This window comes from Thalassophryne amazonica, chromosome 3, assembly GCF_902500255.1.
Source record: "Thalassophryne amazonica chromosome 3, fThaAma1.1, whole genome shotgun sequence".
Taxonomy (NCBI): Eukaryota; Metazoa; Chordata; class Actinopteri; order Batrachoidiformes; family Batrachoididae; genus Thalassophryne; species Thalassophryne amazonica.
The window spans coordinates 51,440,209-51,455,052 of NC_047105.1; the positions used below are offsets into that span (position 1 = coordinate 51,440,209).

The following is a 14,844-nucleotide window of genomic DNA, read 5'->3' on the forward strand; positions in this document are numbered from 1 at the left end:
ACTTTTTCACTGGTCATTTGCTGATTGAATGCGACATCTGTTCTCAGCGGCCTAAAACAGACCCCTTTGGAACACCGTATTTCATGTTACCAAAATTAGAGGTAGTGTTGTTGTACAAGACAATGAGAACATCTGGTTAGGTATGATGTCAACCATGCAAGGACGTTCCCAGTAATCCTAAAATGATTCTCCAGCTTATGAAGTAGAATTCAGTGATCCACTGTATCAAATGCACTGCTAAGATCTAACAGCACCAGAACCGTAGTGGTGTCTGAATCCATTGCAAGCAGATCATTTACAACGTTGGTGTGAGCTGTCTCTGTTCCAAAAGCAGACTGCAGTGGCTCAAAAAGATTATTCTCTGTAAGGTGGTCCACGAGCTGCTGTGAAACCACTTTTTCCAAAATTTTAGAACAAAATGATAGACTTGATATCACTCTATAATTTTTAAATACACTAGGGTCAAGATTAGATTTCTAAAGTAATGGTTTAATCACTGCAGATTTGAAACATTTAAGAACAGATCCCGAGGTTAGTGATAGATGAATAATTTCCAACAAATTAAGACCAAGAGTGGGCCACAGGTCCTCAAACAGTTTTGTTGGCATAAGGTTGAAGAAACAGGTTGTGCTTTTAGCAGATATTGCAAGTTTTGTCAGGACCCAGTGAGATACTATCAAATTCAGTAAATCTAGGTAATATATGAGTGATGGTACTCACCTCGATAACAGGGTGCAGTAGCTGGATTAAGGCATGCTGGGATATGTTTACTCTGTCATCTGTTTTCTTCTCAAAGTAATCAAAAAAATCTTGGGCTGTAAAAGGAGAGCGACTTACAGGTGTCCATGAACAAGTGTTGCCACGGCATTGAACAGAAACTTTGAATTATGCTTGTTTTTGTTCAAATCAGAGTAATAGGTCCGCTTTGTAGTCAGTAGTGCATGCTTATAGTCTAGAACAGCATTGCGCCACATGAGGTGGAATACTTCTGGTTTTGAACTACGCCATTTTTATTCTAGACATCTAGCCTTATGCTTGAGGCCATGTAAGTAATCATTTATCCAAGGCAATTGTGTTTTTGGGGCATGTGGTTTTAGGCTCTGGCATATCCTGGGAATTCTCTTGGGTTCCTATGACCTTTTATTCAGTGGCAAAACAGACTTTCACCAATGTGTCACTATTATGATTGTTGCAGCACCTAAGGCATCAATGCTAATACTCCGATTGCTAACTTCTAACCTTTGTGCTGTGTTAATGTGTGTTTGTGCAAGTGTGCACATGCACTTGTCAGAACATGAACTTGGTGCGCATGTGAAATTAATTTATAAATTTCAGTAACTTTCAAATCAGTTGTGAAAATGCCCCTTATACTTGGTGAGTCATTTTAATGTGGTTTTAGGGTGGGGATCTTTTTTTTTCTTTTTTTTCCTTTTTTTTTATGGGATAAGGAACTGTTCACTTTAACTGACTCATCTGTCTGTAGTCCGTCAACGAGTAACTGTTGTTGAGATGAACTCTGAACACTGGATGAGAGCAATAACCCAAAGTGTTTTGTTTCTAGACTTCCAATCAAAAACAATGCAAGTACTAATGAAACAATAGTACAGGTCTATACCGGGTCACTGTATTATCAAAGCACCTATGTAAGACGCCCTGTACGCATACCGATAATCCTGTGCCCATATTTTTGATCAGTGCTGAAAGTGGTGAGACATTAGTCTGCTGGTTTGTACAGCAGCTCTGAGTGCTTTTCGTTGAAAACACATCATCATCTTGTTGTTACCCACAGTGAGTTTAACATATTTTTGTTTGCTTTTTTTTTTAAGTCTACTCACATCATCTGGCTGTGTTAGTGCAGAGCTGGCAACAGCAAATCTGCAGTGAGTAAAAAAAAAAAAAAAAAAAAAAAAAAGGCAATTAACCTCATTAATAGCCAAACGTCGTTTGCTTCTGTTATGGAAGTCTCCTCACCCACCAACTGTTTCACTCTGTTTTAGGGACTTTGTGATCTTTCTCAATATGGAGAAAATTAAATACACATTGAGAGGATCCACTCAAGTTTTTTTTCACATATGGGAAACATTTTTGACTTACCTTGCCACCTTACAAACTTTGCCATACTTGAGTATTTACACACTGATGTATTGACCTCTATGGGAAAATGTTATGTATATGCACACTCAGTCTTTTGTGCCAGGATGGGTGTTTTTTTTTTTTTCCTCTCCTTTTTATTTATTGTAAAGAAGAAAATCTTAGATTTTTTTTCAGTTATTTTTACTCAAATGTCTGTATTCAATTTATTTTTAATGTGTACTTTGTGTTTGCAGTTTTTTACTTAAAAAAAGGGAAAACATAATTGTAAATTGCATTTTCATTTGAGATTATTAATAAAAAAAAAAGCTGGGTTTCACACAAACATCTAACACTACAGTTTATACATGCATTTAAATCAGATTTCTGTAAATAGTATTAAGCAGATAAATATATCTGTTGTGATACATATCAAGTATTGGACAGCCAATGATATGTATCCTATCCAGTTTTCAGAAACCATATAGAGCCAGAAAGAATAGTAAAATGTAATGTGGAAAGGACATTATAGTCACTCTGTAAGTCTGCAGGTCAGTGTTAATTCATACGCCAACTAACACAAACAGATGCTTTATCCAGAATCACTCACAATCACCTACCCTGGGTGCCATAAACTATGGCACCCAGGGTAGGGCACACAAGGCTATGATACAAATCACTACATCAAAGATTACAGTATAGCAGGCTTGTGATGAAGTCTGAAGGGTACATTTCGACACCCACACTAAATATATCATAAGATGTTATCTATCATGAACTGAATGTATGTTACATCCTGGATGTTTGGAAACGATAACATGTTGAACGATGATTATGGCGGCGTATAGCAGCGGGGCATTTTTCCCAACTAATAACACCTTCAGTGAATTCAAAGTGGCAAGATGATTTCTAGTATCAAAAGAGCTGAAATGTTTTTGCAGCAACATTCCAAACATAAGCGTAGAAAATGCTTGTACGAGCGTCTTGCTCAGGGGAAAAAAAAAAAAACATTTAATTGGAAACTTTACAGAGAGAAACTGATCATAAAGTATGATGCAAGATCTAACATGCTCCACTCATTAAATAGCTCCGATAATCGTATGAGATTCCTCAGAATTCTGTTTGGTTGTGTGAAAAATGCCTTCATTTGGTGCTACCTGTCTCCTCTGATACTGTCCTAATAAGTTGCTGGGCACTAGGTAACCCCTGCTGTGAGATCAGTTGAAAGGGGCACCCACAAATGGCTTCTGACCAAGTGCAATCATGGAGTTCATCCAAATTCAGAATTTCTCAACGACAGTAGAAGCAGAAAATAAATATATACAGTGCCCCCCAAAGGGTTGGGCTGCTTGATATTGCACACATTTTAATTTGTTTATCAAATCAAATCAATTTTATTTATATAGCGCCAAGTCACAACAAACAGTTGCCCCAAGGCGCTTTATATTGTAAGGCAAAAGCCATACAATAATTACAGCAAAATCCCAACGGTCAAAACGACCCCCTGTGAACAAGCACTTGGCGACAGTGGGAAGGAAAAACTCCCTTTTAACAGGAAGAAACCTCCAGCAGAACCAGGCTCAGGGAGGGGCAGTCTTCTGCTGGGACTGGTTGGGGCTGAGGGGAGAGAATCAGGAAAAAGACATGCTGTGGAAGAGAGCAGATGCCATTTCATATACATTCATATACATACATTCATATACATTTCATATACATGCCATTTATGTCATTTCATATACAAAAAGTAAATCAGGCTTCTCAATATGATCATTTCTAAAAACATTTCCTCAAACTCCAAGCAGATCTCTACAACTTGATATAAATTAATTAAAAATATAAAAGCCAAGACGATGGGTTGCATAAGTAATGGGACACTTTGGTGTAATACCTGTAAATAATCTGTTTTATTGCCAGTTTTCTTCAGACAAGTCATGGGATGGATACATGAATATTTCCAAGTCACTGACTATGTCTTGGACTTTATTTACATCAATTATGAAGAAATACAAACTGTATGGCACTCTATGGTAAATCTGTGCAGAGTCCACAGTTCTCAAAAACTGAGGGACTGTGCAAGAAGGCGAAAAGTGAGGAAAGCCACCAAGACACCCAGACAAAGCAGAAGAAGCTACAGGCTTCTCTGCCTGTGATTGGAGAAATTGTGCATAGTGCACATTTTGTATTTTGTCTCATTAATTATACAGCTTCACGATGAAGTCGTATATAGGAGGGTTTCCTTAAAAATAAGACAATTTGCCAGAAGGTATATCAGAGATGCAAGCCTAGATTTGATGTTTTGGTGAAAGAAAATCCTCCTCTATACTGTATATTTAGTTGTAAAGATTTACTTTAAGTTTGAGTTTAAAGAACATTATTTTTTAGAAATTTTTATAATGAGAAACCTGATTTACTTTTTATAGTTGGAATGGCATAAACAAATTAAAATGTGTGAAATATTAAGTGGCCCAATACTTTTGGATGGCAGTGTGTGCACATATATGTATGTATATATATATATGTATGTATATATATATGTATGTATATATATGTATGTATATGTATGTATATACCACCAGTTCCACAAGATATTTGTAAAAACAAATTTTAATTGTATAATGGATCATAGTTGATTCATGATGTTTGTCCCACCCCATGGTTCAGCTTGCATATCAAACATTACTACCATTGATTCATTGCTAAGTTTATATAAGAGTGTGATATATAGATTTGTTGTCATGGGGAATTGTTTTTTAAAGTGATAACTGTGTAAATCTTGATACAGAATTACAGTGAAAATGTGAAGCGCCAGGGGGAGGGGGAAGCAGCTTTACATTTATGTGAATGGTGCATTTAAATGATCACATCATATCCCCTGCTGCCCATGTACGCTGCTGACTTGCACTCTTCTTGACGCAGCCTGGTGGAGGCTTGAAGCACATCGTGGTCTAATCATGGAAAGAATCACTCTGAAATATCAGAAGTTGAGGACAGAGTGTCTACCACTTCTTCCTGCGACCACTGAGCTTTCTGTGGGTGAGGTGACAGTTGACTTTAGTCGAGTGCTATGCATGTTCGGGAGGGCTGTTTTTATCCTGACATTGCTATGTCAAATGTTGTTGCTGTTATTAACCTCTCACCAGACAATGTACCCATCCTCATCTTTTTGAAAAAGAATTTGATCCATTTTGCTTTGTTTCCTTCCTTTTTACCTCCGCCAACGAGGTTATGTTTTCGGTCACGTTTGTTTGTTTGTTTGTCTGTCTGTCAGCCGGATAACTCAGAAACGTTTAAACGGATTTTGATGAAATTTTGTGGAGTGGTCGGAAATGACAAGAGGAACAAGTGATTAAATTTTAGTGGTGATCTGGATCACCATCCGGATCCCGATGCTAACGCGTTAGCATGTCTATGGCATTTTCAATGTTAAAAGTTAGCATTAAGCAGTTGCAGCTGTCATCACGTTCAGGTGCATTTGTTTTCAAATTGTAATATTTCTTAAATTTATTTTTGTTTATATATTAATAATCTAATGATTATTATATACAATTTCAGAGAAAGAGACAAAAAGAAATAGATCACTGTGCCAAGGAGGGAATCTCTTTAGGGTCAGTGACCCTATGGCCTTGTTTAGAGAAGTGTTTCATAAATGTTAAAAAATTCATATATTTGCAGTTTAGTTGAATAATTAATTGAATTTTGTCTCTTATTTGTTTTTGTCTATAAGCACATGCAATATCAATATCAGTGCTCAGATGACAGTAGCTTCTGGGAAAGGTGCAAGTTGCAATAAACTGTGATGCCAAGCGCTAAGGATACATGCTATCCAGTCACAGCAGATGAAACTTTTTTACTACTGAGCAAACATCATTGTTAGACTTTTTTAGGTTCAATGATTCCACGGCGTGTAGATGTTATGGCGTCAGTGACCCCATGGCCTTGGCGGAGGTTTGCACTCTCTGAGTGCTCCTAGTTTTTCATAATTTTGACAAAGGCTATTTTTATTTTCTGGTGCTACTCATATTAAGATTTAATATAAGAATTAAGTATTTTATTTCAAATAAAAGTTATACATTGGACACCTTGTTTTCATTCAAGACCATTGGCAAATGTTCCTGTTTTTCTGTGTTTTTAATGTTGTTTTTAAAAATGGCACAGAGGGATATTTATCTCCCCCCTGCTTTTTTCATATCCAAAAAAAAACAAAAACAAAAAAAAAACTACCACCTACAAAGTTAGTTAAATCTTTTCTTTCAAACCATTTTGAACAAGTAACACATTTTATTGTCAAATTTTAAAAATCTCAATTGCATATAAAAGGCATATTTATGCAAGGTGTTTTAATTTGCATAACTTGGGTGGGATTTTCATCCCTTCTGATAGATTGCAGTGTCATCTGTGCACACACTTTTTTTAATTCACTGATTTATTTTAAAACCCAGATGCATGTGTTCAGCTAGCTGTGCTTGTAACTTCAGACCTTTCTGCTCTACCTCTCTATTTTAAGACTGAGACTGAGAGGATAGTATGATGTGAGTGAGTGAGTGAGAGAGGGAGAGAGAGGCACAAGCTGCTACGGGCTGTGCAGCTCAGCAAAGTCATACGAGGCCGACGATGGTTTGCAAGATGACACTGGCTGACCTACTTGCGGCAGGCTCTTTGGGGGGGGTGACAGACAAGTAAGTTTGTAGGCAGTGAGTGAGAGAGAGGGGATTTTACTACCTCCAAGAGAATTGCAGTTCCTCCTGAGCCATTCTTCCATTTGGCTGGTAGTTGTGAAAACAATTGCCTGGCATTTACTCTTTCTTTGTACAAATAGAGTCCCAGCAGTGAGTCAGCTCTGTGAGAGCTTGTGATTGCCTGCACACTGGCTACCCATACCTTACGAAAATGCTTCTTATTCGTTGTTCGTAAAATTGGTCAGGACTGCTTTCTTTCTTACATTTCTGTATGGTGTTGTTATAGTTATCTTCTGTTTGTATTAAAACAAAAAGTAGGTTGATGCAGGTATGTCTGTCTACTCTTTCCTCAGTTAACCTGGAGAAGACAGCTGTGCTGATGTCCTGATCAGAGGGATTCCTGGCTTCATCCTCAACCTTTTACTTGGATCAGTTCCATATTCCTTACCCACTGGACTCTCCATTGATCACCGGGCACTCACAACCACCTTTCCCCCGCCCCCATTCTGCCCAGCCTGTCGTCACCATGACGTCAGAGCTGGAGAGTAGCCTGACCTCCATGGATTGGCTTCCTCAGCTGACCATGCAGGCAGCCATCCGCAAGGCAGATGCCCAGAATGCTCACGGGCCAAGCATGGGCAAGAAAAGTACCCTACTGGATCCTAACACCACATTGGATCAGGAGGAGGTTCAGCAGCACAAGGATGGCAAGCCGCCCTACAGCTATGCCAGCCTCATCACTTTTGCCATCAACAGCTCGCCAAAGAAGAAGATGACGCTGAGTGAGATCTACCAATGGATCTGTGATAACTTCCCCTACTACAGGGAGGCGGGCAGTGGCTGGAAGGTAAGAAAGATGGCTCACCATTTTTATTTTAAGCCTGCAGCAGATGTGATATATTACATGGATGCTAACATTAAATGTGAGTATATAATGTGGTTGTTGACTTTAACAGGACTCTAACACGTCACATAAAGTATTAAACTTCTTTAGAGCTACACAGAGTTGACAGTAGGTGCTGTTTTGTGAGAAGCCACATTTCCCTCATGTTTGCTTATTCATACTTGTGGAAAATCTCAGACTTTACATTCTGTAGGCTTCTCTTGAAAGCATTTTACAAGACAATTGAGACTGATATTCTGATGTAATTGTTTTCTGGGCACAATACACAAAGTGGAATGCAGTTGGTAATTTTAAGTTACTTTTGAGAAAGCAGAGAGAAACTGAGTATTCCAGATCACACTAAATGCTTTACTTCTCTAAATACAAATAAAAAAGATACAGCCCTGACAGACCCATATGGAGTTTAAAACCTTGAATTAATATTCAGAGAAGTGGTCCCTATCTGTGTGAAGACAGACTAAATAGCCCATTCATGGTGGTATTATTCATTGCAGATGCCTTGATAGGAGAAGCCCATTATGCAGAGAGAGCCAGTGCAGTGTCATCATCTCAAGGAGCCCATGATATACCGAGATGAAGCTATGCTGATTGCCTTTTAAAGAACCCAGATGGAAATTGATATTAGAATTAGTTTTCCAATCAGTCCACGTTTATTGGAAATAGAATCTTAGGCACTGCTTTATTGCAGTCAGACAAGATGTATGAAACCCATTTCCTGCAGAGACAAGATCTGGCATGTATGTAGGTGAGAGATATCAGTGTTTTATCATAACTAGATTGATTATAGTTTTTGTAGCAAGGCCTTTTGTAAAGAAATGAGTTGTTTTATTTTGCAGCTTTTGTTTCTGGGCAGCATGGTGGATTAGCGTTTAGCACTGTTTTCTCAAAGCAAGGTGGTCACAGAATCGATTCCCACTTGTGGCCTTTCTGTGTGGAGTTTCCATGTTCTCCCCGTGTTTGCGTGGGTTCCCTCCGGGTGCTCCGGCTTTGTCCTACATCCAAAAGACATGCAGGTTAGGTGGATTGGAAACTTTAAATTGTCCGTGTGTGTGTGTTTGTCTATATGGAGCCATGCCACAGACTGGCGTCCTGTCCAAGGCGTACCCCACCTCACGTTCGTCATTAAAATTTGCTCAACGATAACATCAGCATTGTATTTTGAATGCTGTCTACCTTTAATTTCCCTCCCACCTCTTCATAAACAAAGACAGTGTCTCTTGACATTAGTTCAAGATTTCAAGAAAGCGTTTCTCATTGTAACGGTTGCTGTATTTACAGTTGTTTAAAAAAACAAAACATAAAGCCGTTGCATGATGTGCTCAATGGTCACAGAGGAACTATAGCATTTTTCAACCTTCAATTTCAGTTTATTTTCATTTATATAGCCCAAATCGCAACAAAGTTGTCTCAAGATGCTTCACACAAGTAGAGGCTCTAACCTTACCAACCCCCAGAGCAAGCACACAGGTGACAGTGGTAAGGAAAAACTCCCTCTGATGATTTGAGGAAGAAACCATAGATATTTTTGGGTTCATCTTTGCACTTGGGATAAAAACAATTTTAATTGTTGCAGTTTTGATTTAGAACGTTTGAAAATATCATAAGGGCGATTCTATGGTAACGGAATTACAATCGGAGCACATTTTTAATGGGGAGCTAAAATATGGCCAGATTTTCCCGTCGTCATAATTCCGTTACCATAGAATCACACATAAGCTAAATAGTTATGCTGTGTAATTGTATAGGGTAAGTTAAGAACCCTGATAGTGAATAAATAAATGGCCTCTTGTTTCCATTCACTATGCAAAACGCAAAAACAATCTGAGATTTTTGGTTTTGTGAAGAGGATCCATACAGGAGAAACGTGTAGCTGTTTACCTCACAAAATGTGAAGTAACTTTTTAAAATAAATGATTATACAGTTAACCGCTTATCTTAGCCTCCTGGTGTTTTGGCGGTGTTGCTCGATACTGTCAGTAAAAGTCGGTTGTTGAGGAGTTTGTTCCTGTTATAACAAGGCAGACATTATTTAGCTTTGTCGTCCCGACAAAGTTTGCATTCTGAAGTAATATCAATCAACCATCAATCAATCAACTTTTTTCTTATATAGCGCCAAATCACAACAAACAGTTGCCCCAAGGCGCTCCACACTGCAAGGCAAGGCCATACAACAACCATAAAAATATATAATATGCCATAATATGGCACCAGTTAAAATAGTTTTTTATGCCGAGTGAGCGATTAACCCAGAAACGTTTTTTTTTAAGATCCTATTTTAAAAAGTGTAAACTATTAATATTTCTTTGCATTGAGAGAGCAGGTAAATCTTAGTCATGCTGTTTTGACACAGATTTAGTGTGGAGCAGATTATTCAGAAAAATATATATCATTTGTAACTTAACACTCTGTAGCACATAGCTTACTCAGGTGGTTTTCTCCTCTGTTTGAAAGTGTGCATTCTGCAATCTTTGAATTTGTCTAGATTTTGTTTGTTGGTAGTTACACTCCAAAAAGTATTGACTGGATTTTCATGAGCCTTGTTAATTAGGTTGGAATCTGGAATAAATTCAGTTGGAGTGAAATGGATTGTGAATGACTTCTGTATTGTTGGATTTTTGCTACATTTTTTAAAATGCATGATTATTAATCTGAATTGTGAGTAGTTATTCCAAAATATGAGATGTTTTCAGTGGCAAGCACAGTGCGGATTTGACATGATTAGAATTATGTGTATGTATAAAAGAATAAGTTGGAGGATAAGGAATTAGTCAGCACTGGTGGAGATGACGCTGTTGAAGTTTCAAGTTTAATACAGGCTTGCACAGATCAACAGATTATGCATGTGGGTTGCACATATAGAAATACCCCTCACATTCAAAAGTGTGAAAAACCACATCATTCTAACCAGGATGCTGTACAGCACAGGAAACACTGACATAGCGGTTTAAATGCACGCTGAAAACCTGTAGCCTGCGTCACTATTTTCAGTTCTTAAGAATGGAATGTTTTCCCTGCTGTCATTTATTTAAAAAACTTTTTTCTTTTTTCTTTTTTTTTTTGAGAATTTGAAATGATATAATACAATGTTTCCTTTACTATAGAGGGTAGCTTTACCGTCATCGTTATATTTTAGAGGGTATTTTAACCCAACTTCAGGATTTTAGAGGGTAATGGCTAATTCGTGCGTATTTTCAAATGTAAGCAGAATAATCATGTTTACTTCAATTCTTGTCACACTTGTTTAGTTTCTGTACATGCAAGTCTGACCTGATCACTGTAATACTATCTGCCACGGTTTTTTGTTCTTTGGTTGTTTTTTCACGCCCGGTGTCGCAGGCCGAATGGTCCCCCTTAAAAATCGGTCTGCCCTGCCTTCGCTACGCATGCGTCATTAGCCACGGTTCACAGATTATCACCTTGTTTCTGCTTAAAACTGCACTCCAGTCATCATCTGTCTCAGCGACAGATATCTGAATCTTTTGTACAACAATCATTTCCACATCAATTCAACATTATGTCATCATAAAAGACGGAGGAAGCGATCAGAGCGCCACAGCTACACGAGCTGCTAGCTGTTGTGTTAACTGCGCGTCAGTCATTTCAAAGGGTCACCAGGTATCGCCTCGTTTCTGCTTAAAACAGCCTCATTCTGCTTAAAACTAACTTTGGAATGATTTAAGAGGTTTTACCTTGTCATCTGATGGTTAATAATCCCATGAATCCATTTGATGACTTTGAGTTTCAGAGCGTGAGTTTCAGAGCTCCGAAATGACACGTGTGCAGTGGAGGCAGGGCGGACAATTTGGACTGCCCCCCCCCCCCAAAAAAAGAAATTGTCACGTGCATTTTGTGCAAAAATGTGATATGTTTAGAAATGCGATCGGTAAAGTTAAGTGATGTGCACATTATTTATATAATCCTGGTGCAGTGCTGCAAAGGAGATGGGTGGTTTAAAAAGGAAACAACACAAAAGTTTTCACAGAACAATGCACATATTTTTCATATTAGAGAATACCCAAAGATGAGTGTCACTCAGCTTCAGCAAAACCAACCACACCACTAACTGCATGCCTCAAACAATACATTTGGGTATAAGCAAAATTTAATGTGCATTTGTTGCTAGAATTCCCCCAATCATCACTGACAGTTCTCAGGATGCATGTGTACCCAGGTTTTTCCTTCGAGGTGAAAGTCCAGCATGTTCATACAAAAAGAGAATGGGCCTCATGTGGCCCACGGGGAACCAGTTAATTACCCTCATTCATGCACTGCACAATGGTGAACTTGCTCTTCCACAAACCATCATTCATGTTAAGAATCACAAGTTTTCTTTCTTTCTTTTTTCTTTTTTTTTTTGATAACATTTTTGCATTGCAGATGTCTGGTGTGAAACAGGACTTATTGAGGAGTTTTAACAGTGCAAACAGTGAGCGTTTCATGAAAGAAAAAAGTGTGCTTACAGATGGAAGTTAATGTCTGACCTTTTGTATGTCGTCCGACTACTGTCCAACTGGTTTTTTTTTTTTTTTTTTTTTTTTGGTTTTTTTTTAACTAGTCAAAATTTGTGGAGTAAATGCCAGACACCTGACACCATCTTTTGAAAGCTCTGACTGCAAAGATGCAGACAGCAGGTGACCACTGGTAAGATCAGGGTGTGGTAACAATTAAGGGCTGATGATTGAGCCCAATATTGTACACAGTGGATTGAATTTTAGAATGATGTTCTACTTAAACATCAGTGTTGTAGAGGGTATTTTCATGCACAGTTCGGCACACTGGAGGGTAAAAAAACCCATGTTAGTACATTCAGTGAGTAAAATAAGTACATTGCCATTTTTCTTTAGTAAAGATATTTCTAAAGGTGCTGTGGACATAAAACTTTCACCAGATGTAAGTAATAACCTGAGTAATGCACATATAAAGAAACCAAACCATATACAGTGAGGAAAATAGGTATTTGACCACCCTGCAATTTTGCAAGTTCTCCCACTTAGAAATCATGGAGTGGTCAGAAATTTTCATCTTGGGTGCATGTCCACTGTGAGAGACATAATCTAAAAAAAAAAAAAAAATTCTGGAAATCACAATGTATGATTTTTTTTTTTTTTTTTTTTTATTATTATAATTTGGGGGAGGTGATGGTCTAGTGGTTAAGGTGTTGGGCTTGAGACCAGAAGATCCTCGGTTCAAATCCCCGCCTGACTGGAAAATCACTAAGGACCCTTGGGCAAGGTCTTTAATCCCCGATTGCTCCCGGTGTGTAGTGAGCGCCATGTATGGCAGCACCCTGACATCGGGGTGAATGTGAGGCATAATTGTAAAACCCTTTGAGCGTCTGATGCAGATGGAAAAGCGCTATATAAATGCAGTCCATTTACCATAATTTATTTGTATGTTACTGCTGCAAATAAGTTTTTGAACAGCCGTGTAAATCAATGTTAATATTTGGTACAGTAGCCTTTGTTTGCAATTACAGAGGTCAAACGTTTCCTGTAGTTTCACCAAGTTTTCACACACTGCAGCAGGGATTTTTGTCCACTCCTCCATATAGAGCTTCTCCAAATCTTTCAGGTTTGGAGTTTCAGCTCCCTCCAAAGATTTTCTATTGAGTTGAGGTCTGGAGACTGGCCAGGCCACTCCAGGACCTTGAAATGCTTCTTACGGAGCCCCTCCTTAGTTGCCCTGGCTGTGTGTTTGGGGTCATTGTCATGCTGGAAGACCCAGCCATGACCCATCTTCAATGCTGTTACTGAGGGAAGGAGGTTGTTTGCCAAAATCTCGCAATACATGACCCCATCCATCCTCCCTTCAATACAGTGCAGTTGTCCTGTCCCCTTTGCAGAAAAGCACCCCCAGAGTATGATGTTTCCACCCCCATGTTTCACAATTGGGATGGTTTTCTTGGGGTTGTTCTCATCCTCTAAACATGGTAAGTGGAGTTGATTCCAAAAAGCTCTATTTTGGTCTCATCTGACCACATGACCTTCTCCCATGCCTCCTCGATCATCCAGATGGTCACTGGTGAACTTCAAACGGGCCTGGACATGTGCTGGCTTGAGCAGGGGGACCTTGCTGCCTTGCAGGATTTTAAACCATGACAGCATCATGTGTTACTAATGTAATCTTTGTGACTGTGGTCCCAGCTCTCTTCAGGTCATTGACCAGGTCCTCCTGTGTAGTTCTGAGCTTTCTCAGAATCATCCTTACCCCACAAAGTGAGATCTTGCATGGAATCCCAGACCGAGGGAGAATGACAGTCATCTTGTGTTTCTTCCACTTTCTAATAAATAATCATAGCAGTTGTCTTCTACCAAGCTGCGTGCCTGTTGTCCTGTAGTCCATCCCAGCCTTGTGCAGGTCTACAGTTTTGTCCCTGGTGTCCTTAGACAGCTCTTTGGTCTTGGCTATGGTGAACAGGTTGGAGTGTGATTGAGTGTGTGAACAGGTGTCTTTTATACAGGTAACAAGTTCAAACAGGTGCAGTTAATACAGGTAAAGAGTGCAGAATAAGAGGGCTTCTTAAAGAAAAATTAACAGGTCTGTGAGAGCCAGAATTCTTGCTGGTTGGTAGGTGTTCAAATACTTATTTACAGCAGTAACATACAAATAAATTATTAAAAAATCATACTTTGTGATTTCCAGATTTTTTTTTTTTAGATTGTCTCTGATACAATTGATACAATTAGGGATGGGTATTGATAAGACTTTATTGATATCGATGTGATTCTTTATTGATTCCTTTATCAATACCTCTTGTGAATTTTCTGTGTACTAAAAGTAGGTTTTGCAGGTTTTCTATGTCAGTAACATTTTATTGCGTCTTAAAGTAAATAAATATGAAATTCATCACTGGATCCTTGATCTCTAGACATAAATAAAAATCAATAAAATCTGTACATGACCCCTGGATCTTTGATGTAGATGATGGATTCTTGATCTCTGGACATAAATAGAAATAAACAGAATCTGTAGTTTTTGTCAAAAGCATTTCCTTTCAGATATTAATGGCAGAAATGTAACTCCATAGCCTCTGAGCTGAGCTCTTGCAGCTGGCTGCTGCACGTCAGGATGTAATTCATAAAAAATGCAGGACCTGTCATTTTGGGGGGGTTTGGTCTGTTGTAGTTCTATTGTTTGTATTATAACGTTTGAAAAAGGTGTCATTTGATTTTAAAACGGCGATTCGCTCTGAAA

At 38.6% G+C, this 14,844-nt stretch overlaps 1 protein-coding gene across 2 annotated transcripts in view; it reads left to right on the forward strand.

The window, feature by feature from the left end:
* The window catches only part of foxj3 (forkhead box J3), a 384,376-nt gene that overhangs the window by 158,441 nt on the left and 211,091 nt on the right, over positions 1–14,844 (forward strand). For both annotated transcript variants that reach the window (XM_034166255.1, XM_034166254.1), the window contains exon 2: positions 7,100–7,593. In XM_034166255.1, coding sequence (XP_034022146.1) covers positions 7,273–7,593 — 321 coding nt within the window. In that variant the 5' untranslated portion in view covers positions 7,100–7,272. The remainder of the gene's footprint in view (positions 1–7,099; positions 7,594–14,844) is intronic.